Below are 15,559 nucleotides of genomic sequence, written 5' to 3' on the forward strand. Positions count from 1 at the left end.
ATATTTCAATAACCATTAAAAGTGAGAGAAGGACCGAAAGCAGTTTCACGGGTCGATTTTAATTCGTGATGGCCATTAAAACAACCTTGTACGAAAACACTGAAGAAACATCAACCAGCCTTAAATTAATTTTTATTTCTGAGGAAAGAACCTCTCTCTAAAGAAAATGTAAACAGACGCTGGATAGTTCTGAGTGGCGCCCAGCTGAATTTCGCTTTTTTCCCCCTTCTTTACGACAAACGAGGCAAATATGCGTCCAAAATGTGCAGTAGCTATGGTATCTTTGAAAAGGAGAAACAGGATTACAGATCTATGGCATCTTCGTTGCCAGCAAATAAATGCCACTAAGACAACTCGGGGACATATAAGCAGCCACTGTTTCATGTGGATTTCGCCGAACAGTGAAATACTGCACCAATTGTATACAGCTTATTCGGTGGAAAATCTGTCGCCCTAACCACATTTTGGTTTCAACTCCAGTTCTGTCGAGAGGTGTCGTGCTCGGAACATGACTGGACAAATGGAGGCCTGTGGTTGATCAATAACTGCGGTAATGAATGGGAATTACTATTCGCGATTGGGAGCAATTGCTAAAGTCGCAGTTGTTTGATTAGTTATTGATTAGTTATGGGTATGCCTCTGGATAGTGATATTTGGCAGCTGTCTTGATCGAGCAATAATTGGATGGCAGTTGATGTGATGTCGCATATTTCATGGCTGAATCGGCAGGTGCTGCCAACTCGGGTTTCTCCTCCCAGCCGGAAAAAACTACAGAAAATTTTCTGTTGTTACGAGAGACTTTCTGAGCGGTTTTTGGCGGCAAACCTGTTGTGACAACAGAACGTTCTGTAGTAACACCAGAAATTTCTGTAGTTACAAAAGGAAAGTGATACAGAACTACGGGCAACAGAAATTTACTACAGAAAAGTACTACAGAACTACAGAAAAATCTGACGTTTACGACATAACTATAAAATTTTTGTCCTATTTTTGACAAGTTTCTGTATTTTTTTTCGACTGTGCTTTGAGATGGGAGTTCAAACATTCGTTGCAGCCACTCAGATCTTTATGTGCGATAAGGCTAAACCCTCTCCTGCGATTATTTGGGCTCATTTGTCGCTTTATCACTCATCTGCTTTTTTTCCTATTATTTCTTTTTTGCTCCATTTTGTCTGGTTTCTTTTTGCTCTTTTTTATTTTTCTACTTTATCTCTTGGTTTTTCCTCTCTTTTATTGTTTTTACTCTTTCACTCTTGACTGACTATATTCGATGTTCTAACACAATGGCGATGTCTAACATTTATTATTTGCGACGTTATTGCACACTTTCTACACAATTTTGGCATATTTTGCGCATATTTTGGGCCAGTTTTGGGGTATGCATACTAAATCGACGTCCCTGGCTTTTTGAACGTCTAATTAAGTTTTTTTTTTTTGCTTTTAATAATACATTATTCCACATCAATGAAATTTTCCGCACAAATTTTTTCTTCTTGCTACGTGCAATCATTCTTTTTTCTCTACAATGACGATGTGAAACCCTGCGTGGGTGCACAAATCATGTCCACGTGCACTCATGAGCCTATAAAAGCTTTCGCCTAAATACTCCGCAGCCCTGAGACCATGTCATTCAGTTGCCATTAGGCCGCGCAGTCCCGTTCGTGCGGCGTGCTTATAGCGGGGCTTTAAATCTGTGGAATACGTGCTTTATGATAATAATAATTGGTTCACAGGAAGGGAAAGTCGCAGTATCTGTCAAACTTGCTCTATGGACACCTGAACCGCGCCGTAAGGGAAGGGATGAAGGTGGGAGTGAAAGTGGAAAGAGAGAAAGGGGAGCTGTAGTGGAGGGCTACGGAGTAATTTCGACCACCTGGGGATCTTTGCCGTGCGCTGACATCGCATAGCGCACGTTAAAGATCCCCAGGTGGTCGAAATTACTCCGCAGCCGTCTACTACGGCTCCTTTTCCTCTCTTTACACTTTTTAGTTGCGCACATTAGGAGATTAGTTGTGCTCCGTTAAGAAAATGTATCCACGCGAACGAGGCTCCGCGATGAGTTCTTATAAAGGGAGGGTGATTTTAATCTGTATACCTCAAAGCCGGAGCTATTGTCCCCCTATTTTTTTCTCTGCAGTTCCGTCCTCTAATACTGTTTGACGTCGTATTTTAACTCATGCTATAAGTTAACACTGCCATGCACCTATCGGTTCTGACGCCTGGTCTCCCATGATGAGGAAAATTGCCATAGTGCAACTGGATGGCCCGGTCGGCATTCAAGCAATCAATATTGAGTTTAAAACCTTGCTATTGTTGTATAAATCACTTTATTAGGGGCGCGAGCAATACATGTATTTGCAAACCGCCTGCGCATGTCCTTCGCAATGCGGCGAAGTCAGCCACTCGCCGTTCCTCGAACTAATGTTTCGCACCCCAAACTAGATGCTCGCGTGATGGCGGCACCACCTTCGCGTGAACGCAGTGCTGCATGAAAAGAACTGTCTAAATGATTGATTTATAGGAAGGGAAAGGCGCGGTAACTGTCTCGCATGTTTTCTGTGGACACCTCAACCGCGCCGTAGGGGAGGTGGGAGTGAAAGTGGAAAGACAGAAAGAGGAGCCGTAGTGGAGGGCTACGGAGTAATTTCGAACACCTGGGGAGCTTTCATGCGCTGACATCGCACAGCACATGGACGCAACTTCGTTTCGCCTCCATCGATGAACGCAGCCGCCGAGGTCGGGTTCGAACCCGGGTACTCCGGCACAGTAGCCGGGTGTCTTACCACTGCACCGCCCCGGATGGTTATTCACCTGCCTAAGAGTGGGGAAGCAACCGAGTCGGCGCCGACACGTGTCTCGTTAGTGCCTCCACCGGGTCGATCGCCGTATCCCACTCTTCGAAAATATTTCGAAATGCCCACGTCCCAGCCTGCGCTTCGTTATTGATTATCGATTACAGGATATAACTTTGCTTGTCTGATTACGCACGAAGTAAATAGGAAATAGTTTACACCGATATGCGCCTCCTTCCAGGTGGCCAACACTACGGCGATGTGGATACTGACGAATGGTATCAACACGGGCATAGCAAAAGACATCGGTTCCTGGGTGAACGAGGAGCTCGTGCAGAGGCTGATCATGCGCTGCCACCGGCACCCGCACACCGACTTCGAGAAGCTGCCGCCCCTCTGCCTCCTGGGCGTTGTGAGGGGAGACCTGCTCAATTGCGCCGATAAGTTTGAGGCCAGCAAGGTACGTGCATACTCGATCACTTCTGTGCAATAAGATATTATCCAGGCGGTTCTGCCTTCCACATTCCTTATTTCTTGACAAAGCAGCGATAAGCTCTGCGTTCGCGGATCGTTTTGAAAGTCTTAATATCCTAATTAACTAAAACAAAAAAAAAAAAATCCGTAATATCAGTAGTTAAAATTGTGACACCAAAATGAATGATGACATGAGCCGGACGGAGGCAATGCACAGTCTGCATAGTTAGTCTGGTGGCCGTTCTTTCCATTCATTGAGTGTAGCAGAAAAAAGTTACACCGGCATTAAGGTTCAGCTCCTTTAAGGGTACACACCTACGTAATCAGATGTGTACGGCAGCTGCCAATGCTTCGACAGTTGGAAACCGCAGAAGCAATGAGGAAGCCTTGATCGTCTTGATAAATGGTGTCAATTCGGCATATAGTTAAGGTTTAGCTAATGCTTGTCTTTTTTCCTTCGACTTGATTTCCTTTGTGCAGCATTCGATTTCCATATCGTGGTCACAGACGCAAGGGCCCACTTGACCATTTAGGATTGCACGTAACGTGTTATTCCTAAATTTGCGAAAGTTTACTTTGATTTGAGGCCAGTGAGTGGAGGCTGTTCATATCCTTATGTGTAGCTGCTAACGACCGTTTTTTTTTTTCGGTGTTCAAGTGGTTGTTTGCCGTTAGGTTAGCGAGCGAGACACTCGTAATGAGGTTACTAAAGGATGTTTGTTGTTCATTTATTTTCGCAGGAAGGAGCAATTTACATCGAAAATACCGGAAACCGCCCCGAAGAGAATAGGTTTGACCTGAATCCAGACCATACGCACTTCATCATTGTTAAAGACGACACGGTGAACAAGACTGGCCTCAACTACTTCATTCTGAAGCTGGAGCAACATCTCTCCATGACAGCAGACGACGACAGCGGTCAGCACTTTTATCTAAAAGATTGAAACATTGCCACATACCTTGTGGTAAATGTCTTATGTGGGTTAAAACAGGCTGAAGTGAAGCGTATGGCTATGAGCTACACGGATGTTTAGGGGTGTGGATACTTTCTACCACGCGGGGATCTTTACCATGATCTGAAATGGCAGAGCGCGGGGCAGTCCTTTTATTTTGCCCCGAGTTCCCACAGGTGTGCATTTTTATGCACCCCTCCCAATTGCAGATCCATGTCGGCAATGAACGAGAGAGACGTAAAGCTGTGTCGTTTGTCCTAAGCTTGACGGGTGCTACATTTTTAAGCATGACAGGTTTCGAGCTCCTGTTGTCGCCGCCCTGATATGATTTCAAAAAATAACTTGGAGCTACATCCCGGCACTGATTTCTAGTCGTGCGGGCACTGAGCCAGATTTGACGAGACGAGTTCGTTCTCGATCCTCGTTATTGCTAGCATAAAAAATTAGGGGGACATTTAAGATTCGCTGTTAAGGATATGGCACAATAGCGTCTCAAGGGCAAGGACGATGTTTTTCAGTTTTTTAATTGTGCATTTTTTATTTTCAGTAATTTATGTTTCTAATTTAAAAAAAAAAACGAAGTGGTACCTACCATCGATCAGCAAACATTGGGTTATCGTTTTGAGCAGTCTGACACTTTTAAATGCATATTTCTTTTTTAATCATTTCAGTTATTTGGCAAATTACACACTCTAAATTTATTGATTAGCATTGTCAAGCATTGCCTTGTTATTCTGAAAACTTTGATACCTTTGAAGCATTTTTTCCGCTTGTTATTTTTTTCTATCATCTTTTTCGAAAAGTTTGCCACAAGGCACAAGTTGAGAAAGGGGGAATGGGATGCAGGAGATAGAAAGTTAAAAGAAGGAGTGAAGTTCAGTTGCGCTTATGTATTCTAAAAGGTTGACAGTGTAGCGATTGTCCATTGTCCATTTCTCATAATCACAATCGCGATTCCACCACAGGCCCACCTTCATGAGTATCCGTTGTCTAATGGGAGTCGTTGATGGACACGTCCACAACAAGGGACGCACATCGCAGACGTCAGGTGCAGTGTCGCAGTGAGGGCACCTGTCAGTCACAGGCAGATCTTTATCATTTCAATTCAAGAATTATACACTAAATTTCTTATATTAGCGTCATCAAGCATCGGTTTTGATTCTGAACATTTTGAAACCTTTGAACCCCTTTTTAAACATATTCGTTTTTTTACTTTCTAAGATTCATAAATTCATTATAATGCTTTTATTAACAGGTCATCACCTACCCCGCACCAATCAATCACCAATCACTACAACCCCAAATTACCATGATAAGAGTTTTTTACGCAGCCCCCCATTAGTTCTGGCACGTGGTGCCAACTACTACTACTAGTAGTATACGGTATGAAGGAGCACTGAACAAGGGTAAATGGGGTGCGCCTCAATTCGCAGGTCGAGCCAACGTTTCGACAAGTGGACTTGTCTTCGTCTGGGCAAGGTGATCATCACTGGCAGGGGTTTAATAATACGCTTTTGCTTCCGGTTGGTGATGACCGGCAATAAAGAAAAAAAAAGAAGACGAAAAGCTGGGGAGGGGAAAGTGGGTGAGAAGAAAGTAGATGTGAAGGAGTGGGAAGGGGAGGATGGGTGAGAAGAAAGTAGGTCATTGAGTGAACAAAAAAAAAAGAAAAAAAGAAAATCTTCAGTATGTATTTCTCGGCCTTGAACCAGGATCCTGGTACTGCCGCTTTTACTTCTTTTGCAGGCCACAGGATCCCTGGTTCGAGACCGAGAAATACATGAATTTTTTTTTGTTCACTCAATAAACGACTTTCTTCTCATCCATCCTCCCCTCCCCACTCCTTCACATCTACTTTCCCCTCCCCAGCTTTTCTTCTTCGGAAGCAAAAGCGTGTTTAAACCCCTGCCAGCGATGATCGCTTTGCCCAGACGAAGACAAGCCCACTTGTCGAAATGTTGGCTCGACCTGCGAACTGAGGCGTACCCCATTCAGCCTTGTTCAGTGCTCCTTCATACCGTGTAAACCATCTTCTTCCTCTCGTTCTACTAATAGTACTACTCCTGCGCCGACGGATTTCCGGCCGAACGAGGTCTGTAAACTATCGCATAAAACGGTATATGCTGGTCAAACAGGTTGTTACCTCACTGCTTGCTAGTTGGAGACGCAATTGTGAAAGGCGCAGAACTATCATTGCCCGGTCTCACATCATACGCACCGTAGCGGCTAGTAAATGCCCGCTTTCACGAAATGAAACGCCCTTGATCGCAGTACTCCATTAGGTCAACGCTGTTAACTCTGCCGCACTCGCGCCTGTAGGAGCCTGCGTGTATCCAGAACGTCAACGTGGGTTCATTTAGGTCAAGAAATGTCAGCTTCGAGAGCAGCACAGCGAAATTGTACGGCCAGCTGAACATGTGAAAAGTTGCTTGACGTCAAAGGAGACCATGAGCTTGTCCTCGTCAGGTGCTGCCTCCTACGTTCTCGATGATGTCAGTTGAATTGTGTACATCTTTTGAGCCAGATCAGACAATAGAGCACAGGACACGGTGGAGGTAGCTGGATAGATTGTGAAGAGGAGGGCGCAAGAGCATGCCAGGTTTAGGCACTTTCGGCAACCCGTAGATAGCGGGGGTTTAAGCGTTCGTGCACAGCAGAGTGAATTAAGTAGGGTGGCTTCTAGTTTGGGAGAACAAAACGGAATACATCTGAAAGAGGTTTCTTCAAGTCACGCGGAACTTTTGCGATTGGGTCCTTGTCAACTCGGGAGAAGGTGACTTCGTGTTGCAGCTAGGCTTTCCATTCTGCCTATATAGTCGGTTCGGTACAGGACTGTGCTGTTTCCTTCGTTGGCTGGGAGTATCAAGAGATCTTTGTTGTTTCGCAGGCTCTACACAGCGTTTTGTTGTTCTGTGGTCAGCGGGGGCAAGTATTGTCCTGGGTGAACTTGGAGAGGACGCTGATTGCATGAGTCCTTGTTTCATCGCGGCGCGATGGTTGCACTTGGTTCATTTTTATTTTTCCTCACAGCTGCGCACACGGACAAGGCAAAAGACTGTGGTTGCACGAAAACAGCACTTGTTTGGGTGCAACCTTCGTATTTCGTCCCGTACTTGTACGCTGTGAGCAAAATGATTCCGCCTCAGTGCTCCCAAATTTCTGCTTCACTTTTTTCACCCTCGCCCCACTGTGGTTATGCAGTGGTTAGGGTGCATGACTTCTATGCCCAAGAATGCAGTATCGAATCTTGGCCGTGGCGGCCGCTTTCCGACGGAGGCAAAATGGGGTGGCGTCCGTGTGCTGTGAGATGTCAGTGCACGTTAAGGAACCCCAGGTGGTCGAAATTTCCGGAGCCCTTCCCTACAGTGTCTCTCATAGCCTGAGTATCTTTGGTATGTTAAACTCCACTAATCAACCAACTAGCCATTTTTCCCACTGGATTTACCGCGATTTTTACAGCAAACAGAAGTTTTTTTCTTTTGTATCCCTAACAGACAAGACATCTGAAAGCCATTTTTTTCTTGCCTTTCTGTTCTAGAGAAATATCCTAGATGAAAGAGTTCATTTCGCCCATCTGTACCCATTTTCACCAACGCGAACCCTTCACCACGCTTCTCATGCATTATATTCGCTCTCCCCAATGGACGGCAGTGTATTCCTTACAGCAGTGACGGCTCCGCTCTTGCGGCTGTAAAAGCATGTAAGACATTCTACGGAATAAATACTAAGTTTAGCATGGGCGCTGTTGCATTTTTATCAGCAGCGCGCACACAATCAGAAAAAAAGGGAATAGGACACCTGATTGCGTGCGCACTCCTGATACTAATGGATCACGACCAACCAACCCGGCAGATCGGGTTATTCAAGTGTTTGTTGGCCCGGTGTATGCGTTAACTTTTTAATTCTTGTGTTTCATTTGTTGCCACCAAATTGCTACTCTAAGACTAGCTTCGCGGAAGGACATGGATCCGACAACTTTTTACTTACGACTTCAGTGTGTATAAAGCTATATGTTAAGTGCGCGCGCCCTGATCGTGGGCAGAAAGAACGAACGAATAGAAAGACTGCGACGTATGTGTGTTGGCGTTTGTGTGTATGTGCGTGCGTGTGTGCAAGCGAAGCGGCCGTGGATGACGCCTCCCAGTGAAAGACCCGAACTTGGGAGGGAGTCTGCGGGCTGGCGCCGCACGGCCGGCCGGCGATGTCGGCCGAAGAAAAGCGCCGCTCCCGAGAGGACACCCGATCCTCCCTCAACCACCCCCAGCCGTGCCAGCGAGTTGTTTCCAGGAATTCGGAGGAGAGCTTGCAACGGCTGCTACGCTGACGCCGGACGACGGGGGAAGAGCAGAACCCGGATAGGGGGAGAAGGAATCCGAGCGACGCGGCGAACGAGAGACTTGTTTCGGGTGCCGTGACGAGAGGCCGCACCCTGACTGAAGTGAAGTTGTGCTGCGATGGTGTATACAGTGTAAATAAATTATGTATTCTGAAATTAGAGTGAATTTCGGTCCAGGTTAATCGGGAGAGGAATGAAAATTTGAAGAAAAGAAGAAGAAGAAAAGAACCTGATATTTAACTCTATAGTTACAATGTTAACTGAGCACCTTATTATTAAAGATGAATGGAAAGAAAATCCTGCTCGATAGAGCAGCACAGTGCGGACGTATAAAAACATCCACCTAATTCCACTTTGGAAGAATGTTTTGGTGACTTGAAATAATAGCTAATTTCATCTGCGACAAGCTATTCGCGTCATTAGGCTCACAAAATATTGTAATATTCATGCCATGAATTGTAGGGTCCCGGCGGTGGTGCGTAGGATGCCGTTGAAGATAAGCTATAGAGAGACCCTACAGAATGTCATTTGGTAAATGGCGCAGGTCCTAGTTCGAGAGGAAGACGAAACGCGAAGCAGCTGCCGCAGTGACAGTGTATTCTGTAGCATGCATGCGTGGATGGATAGAATATAAGAGCGTCCCCTTTGCAACCGGGAGGGGGCAGTTGTCACCATGCTCGAGTTGTTGATTTTTTTTTAGTACATACTGAATGTTTTTATAGCCGCCGCAATGCCCCTTCTATTTTCTTCTTCCATATAAAACGCAAAAGTTCTTTGCGCATTCATATTGCAAATGAAAAAGTACCGAGGATTACGCCTCGGGTCCCTCAGAAACAGGCGAACGCAACAGGGTATGTTGCTGGGCGAGTTGGTTATTCATTGCCAGAGAAAGAGCGCTATAGCAGACGACAGACCAGGAAGAGCAGGACACACACACATGCGCTCACTAACAAATTTATTTTGGAAAACCGCCGACCGTGCCTTATATACATACACATGGTTATCAGAGCTCAAGCATCTAAGGAAGGGCATCTGATACTGAGCAGAAATTAACGCGTTAACATGGAAAGTGTGGGGTGGGGCAGATGCAAAGAGCAGAACTGGGGCGGACATGAAGCCCACATAAAACGATAAATGAAGGGAGCCAGCAAATAACATGGCTAAAAGCGAAAATGAAAGCGTGAGATCAATAACGAAAACAACAACAGCGCGGCCATAAGCTCAGTCTAAAAGGCAAGGCTGTGAAAGTCAGCGAAGGTAAAGGCGCTAAAATAGGAAAAAGGATGTAAAGAATGAACAACACCTAAATATTCGCTAAATGAAAACAATCAGACAAAACCAAAAAGGCAAGTAAAAGGACACTGAAAAAAACAAGCAAAACAAACCCGTACGCACGCTGAAAAACAGGACAGGCTAAAGAAACAACCACAGATGCATGAAACCTTATGGCAATAAAACGATGGGGATAAGACAGAATTGCCCGAATAACAATTACGACAGCCGAACGCGCAACTAGCCAAAATAGGCGAAGACTAAAAGAATGCACAAAACAGATCTAGGCAGAAAGGAATGAAACTTCTTTCTCTAACAACGCAAGTGAAGGAGTGCTGACGCACTCATGTTTTTGCCCGTTGATAGCGGCGGCTTCAATGATTTCGCGGGTAAGTTCATTGCTGCTCTTCGCCAAAATTTCTGTTTCCTTGAACATCGAGGAGAGGCGCCGGCAGGGACTGCAGTCTCGACAGTGGATCGCCAATTGCCAGACTTTTTTTTTTCCTTCTGCATTATTTTGGTGCTCTAATACCCTTTTATTTAGGCAAAGCTGGACTTTCTCTCTGCTGGACTTTCGAACTAAAGGCCAATAAACCAATACTGCCTAATGAATCAGCTCATTCTAAGTTAGTTAAAAGAAATATAGTGCAGGCTACCTTTAATAACGCGTTCCTCAAATCCTGCGAACATAGACTAGAGCAGAGCTTCTTGAACCAAGCCCACAGACTACTTAATTCAGGGCACCCGCCCTTATTTCTGTCCCCAGTAGCGGAAAAAATGTTACGGGTTAAGCAAAGTAAGAACCCAACCGGAAGGGGTCACAGGACGCGCAGAAAAAAAGCGGCGGTAATACCCTACAGTCACCAGGTTTCCCACAACCTGAAACGAATCGGAAAAAGGGCAGGGTTTGACGTATTTTTCTCCGCTCCTCACCGTCTTTCTATCATTTGCAGGCGTGTCAATGAATCGGGTGAAAAAGTCCCAGAATGCACAACCAGGCATCGACATCCTTTTCTCACTTGCTCATCAGGCATCGTGTATTCGATCCCGTTACCCTGCGGTAGGAAGTATATCGGTCAGACGAGCCGCTGTTTAAATAAAAGGCTATTAGAGCATTAAAATAATGCAGAAGGAAAAAAAAAAGTCTGGCAATTGGCGATCCACTGTCGAGACTGCAGTCCCTGCCGGCGCCTCTCCCCGATGTTCAAGGAAACAGAAATTTTGGCGAAGAGCAGCAATGAACTTACCCGCGAAATCATTGAAGCCGCCGCTATCAACGGGCAAAAACATGAGTGCGCCAGCACTCCTTCACTTGCGTTGTTAGAGAAAGAAGCTTCATTCTTTTCTGCCTAGATCTGTTTTGTGCATTCTTTGTCTTCGCCTATTTTGGCTAGTTGCGCGTTCGGCTGTCGTAATTGTTATTCGAGCAATTCTGTCTTATCCCCATCTTTTTATTGCCATAAGGTTTCATGCATCTGTGGTTGTTTCTTTAGCCCGTCCTGTTTTGAGTGTGCGTACGGGTTTGTTTGTTTTTTTCAGTGTCCTTCTACTTGCATTTTTGATTTTGTCTGATTGTTTTCATTTAGTTAATTTTTAGGTGTCGTTTTTCTATTTTAGCGCCTTTACCTTCGCTGACTTTCACAGCCTTGCCTTTTAGACTGAGCTTATGGCCGCGCTGTTGCTGTTTTCGTTATTGATCTCACGCTTTCATTTTCGCTTTTAGCCATGTTATTTGTTGGCTGCCTTCATTTATCGTTTTATGTGGGCTTCATGTCCGCCCCAGTTCTGCTCTTTGCATCTGCCCCACCCCACACTTTCCATGTCAACGCGTTAATATCTGCTCAATATCAGATGCCCTTCCTTAGATGCTTGAGCTCTGATAACCATGCTCATGCGCACTTTAAATATTGGTGTATGTATATAAGGCGCGGTCGGCGGTTTTCCAAAATAAAGTTGTTAGTGAGCGCATGTGTGTGTGTCCTCCCCTTCCTGGTCTGTCGTCTACTATAGCGCTCTTTCTCTGAGAACGCAACAGATTGCCACCGGTAACGTACTTTTAAGCGCCACCTTTTGTTCCCACCGATGTGTACTACATAAGCAATTGTTACTTCATGCTGATAATGAGTGCGAATAAATTGTATTGTAAATCAGGTATTATATTTGCCATTTTTAGCATCAAGTACATTTTCAGCGGGATTTTTTTTTTATTTGCAAAGGAAGAATAGAAGATTAACCCCGGCATACCATTCAAAATCGCCCTTTATCTGCTGGGCTTCTCCCGGTAACCGTAAAGAAAAACCAGCGCCGGAATAAAGAATGGTGTTGGCGAATGTTATTTTTAAAGGCAGAATCGCTACTGTTACAGTGAGAATATTTCAGGCTCTATTCTTGCTCGAAACAAAAGCGATAAATCTATGAAATAAGAATTGTTATCCTCGCACGCTGCAAAACCCGTCGTTGTGTGCTGCGAAATCCCTCGCGAACGAAAACATTATCACGACTATATTCATTCATTTATTCATTCATTCACTTTTTTTATTTGCCCAGAAAACATCCTGGATCCTCCCACGACTAAAAGCTGTTATAAGAGCTTGACGGCCGTGGAACCCTATCGCTTGGCAGATGGCGGTACAACTAATAGACAACAAAGCAGAAGCAAAAATATGGCGTTTGAGAGCAGTATTAGAGTAAGGAGTACAAACAACAGTGCAAAACGGAAGTGAAATAGCATACCAGTGCACATAGAAAAAAGAAGAAAAAAGAAAAAGTCACAACAACGAACAGTTTGGCAGATGATAGTATTTGCAATGTATGAGACAAATATAAAATAGTGTAAATTGTCTAGAACACAATTTTCATGAATATACGGAAAGCAGCTACGAAACCAAGTGAATACAAAGCCTATTCCATAATAAGAAAAAGTGATCGAACATCACTTAGAGTCGGATTTCGTGCTATACGGTATTTACTGAAGATATATGGCAAATTGTACTGCATGAATGCCTAAGAATTACCGTCATATCTAAAGCAACCTAGTTTCGGTGGAACTCACGTAGGGCTTTTAGAAAGAAATTGAAGTACGCTTTTTGCACAATGTGTCAGAAGAGGAGGCAAATTTTAATCCACATTACTTGGGTCAGCGGAATCTTTTACTGTGTACCCAGCAAAGCATAGCAACAACGTTTTTTCACTACCCGAAGCACCGCGTACAACATTTTCCTGTCACGTAAGGTTAAACAGGTAGCTTGTAACTACGTCAGTTGCCACGTAAAGTAACCGAGTAAGTTGCTTGAGTCGCAGTCACTGCGTCTAGAGACTGGAGGCAAGGTAGGCATTCACGCGTCTGCAGATATCGATAGCTGTTTCCCTGTAACAGACATTGTCGCTGGCAAGGCTGCATAAAAGCCTGCACTAATTTACAGCTTACCACTGCGCGCAATCCAGATTTGCAGAACAAATTGCTGATCATGGTCCAAACCACGTAAGCTGTAGAATCTTACAGGTTGCGAAATAATATATGAATTTCAATCCTTTCCATTCGCGTCGATTCTTCAAAAACATCTGCTGTGGCCTCATGTCAAGAGATGTTTCACTAGGCGAGCCATTCCGTCAAGTCATCCTTGAATCCATTCAAGCAGTGCTTCGCTGTACTTGAGCAGTTCTTCATTGGTTCCCCGCAGCGATGGCCATCCAGTGCGGTGGGGAGGCTCCGGTGCATCCGCTGCTCTACTCGGCAGAGATCCCCCTGATTGCCGTCGTGTGCCAGGGGGGCACCGACTGCAACAAGATGGTCCTCGAGCACCTCGAGAAGCAGCTGCCCATGCTCGTCATCCAGGGCAGCGGAGGAGTAGCCGATCTTCTGGCACTCGCCTACAACGAGATTGACAGGCGGTGAGACTAATTCGCCAATTCGAGGGTATATGGCAATATACACTGCTGAAACCTCAATGAAAACATCATACTGACCCTAGTCAACGCAATTCCCTATTGAAAAACATTCTATAATGAACTAATCACACACTGATCATACGATGTCATTCAAATGGCCTAGAAATATCTTATATAAGGTCTCACTATAGGGATCATATTTTATATTACATAAGATCATATGATATTTCCATGCTCTTGGAAATTGCATGATAAATACTCTATGTTGTTACTGCATCCTAAAGCTTTTTTGACTGGGGTAGCAGTGCGCGCTGGAAAACGCATGGTGCCTGCTTACTTGAGACATCGAAGCTGCTTGATGGACGCAGCAAAGAACGGTGTCGCCAGTAAAGCTCTACATGTCTATGAAGCAGGCTTGTTCTTGGGGTGTACGATGGTCCTTATTTATTTGCTTACAGAATACTGCAGGAATACTGAAGGCATGAGTCTAGTTTTTTGCAAAGTCCCACTCCCCTCTATAATGCCCACCGGGCCAAGAGGGTAACTGAAATGAATAAATAAATAAATAAAAAGAAAGGAGGGGGGAGGGAGGGAGGGAGGGAGGGAGGGAGTGTACAGACTCCAAAAAACTTACACAGCAGTCCCTTTACGAACATACAAAACAGCGCACTGAAAATAATGGAGCACACTCAAATCAAATAGCACGGGGAAGCACGTGGAAGGGTGTAAAAAAGCAATGAAACAAAGTGCAAGCTATAAATGCAATCAGAATGCGAAAAGCAAGCAAGACGTGGCATTTATGGGCTTTTCAAGGTGTGTACTTCTATTATAGTCAGACTGAATGCCTTTATTGTGTAACTTGTTCCAGTCTTACACAGTTCGAGCGAAAGAGGAGTACCAGAAATGTTTTGTCCTTGCGAACTACAGATAAAATGCATGAGTATGCCTGGTCTCCAGTGCATTCAGTGTTAAATAAGAATTGATGTCCAAAGCATGTTTACAGTTCAATAACAAATGCAAAAATTATAGGCGCAATGACTTCGTCCTGATTGCAGTATATAACAATTGTTTTGGAAGCCATTGGAGCAGATACGGTGTCTATATGACAGTACATCGGGTAATTAAATCATGCAGCTCGGTGCTGAATTATTTATAATCTGTCGATATTGCTTTCAATGGAATGGTACGAAATTGTGCAAGCATATTCTAGTTTCGGTTGGATGAGAGAAAAAAATATTTAACATGAGTCTTTAAGCCTAGAACAAAGAAAATATAGTTTCCGGAAGGCTGAGAAAGAAACATTGTTGATGTGTTTTCAAGTTTCGGTAATTTGTTATCGTCGATCGACCTAAGCATTTGAACTCGTTGACTTCAGTGAGGAGATTGTGCCAAATGGAATGGGTAAATTGACGTTTTTTTATGAGAAATGAAAGGAATACTGATTTCGTAATTTCGTAACCCATTTCCTCATCCAGTCGCCTAAAGAATTTCTTATTTCATTTCACTAAATCGAACTCGCCCATAAATAAATAAATTTTCGATGTTCAGTAACAATTTCTACTATATCGTTAGAAAATAGAAATAGAAAACTTTCCCGAGAAACTTCCCTCCAATACTCTTGACGTGATTCGAAGAGTACTTGAAGTGAGATCTTCATAAGTTACATATCAAGCGCGATTTGATAGATGAGCGGTAGCCCAGGCAATTGTAAAATCTGGAAGATTAGGTGCGTGTATGTAAGAATACGTCACGCGGCATATGGTCAAATGCTTCACTAAAATATAAACATTTAATCCAGCTGCCTGATTTTTGAAGAGACGAACTGACGAAATGAACAATAATCA

At 44.3% G+C, this 15,559-nt stretch overlaps 1 protein-coding gene across 1 annotated transcript in view; it reads left to right on the plus strand.

Moving 5' to 3' along the window:
* The window catches only part of LOC146188067 (transient receptor potential cation channel subfamily M member-like 2), a 178,464-nt gene that overhangs the window by 18,462 nt on the left and 144,443 nt on the right, over positions 1-15,559 (plus strand). The window contains 3 exon segments of the mRNA XM_084604991.1: positions 3,034-3,256; positions 4,014-4,184; positions 13,508-13,718. Of these exon segments, the coding sequence (XP_084461117.1) occupies positions 3,034-3,256; positions 4,014-4,184; positions 13,508-13,718 (605 nt within the window).

The sequence above is a fragment of the Amblyomma maculatum genome, chromosome 5 (assembly GCF_055883805.1).
Source record: "Amblyomma maculatum isolate TAMU_Amacu chromosome 5, ASM5588380v1, whole genome shotgun sequence".
Taxonomy (NCBI): Eukaryota; Metazoa; Arthropoda; class Arachnida; order Ixodida; family Ixodidae; genus Amblyomma; species Amblyomma maculatum.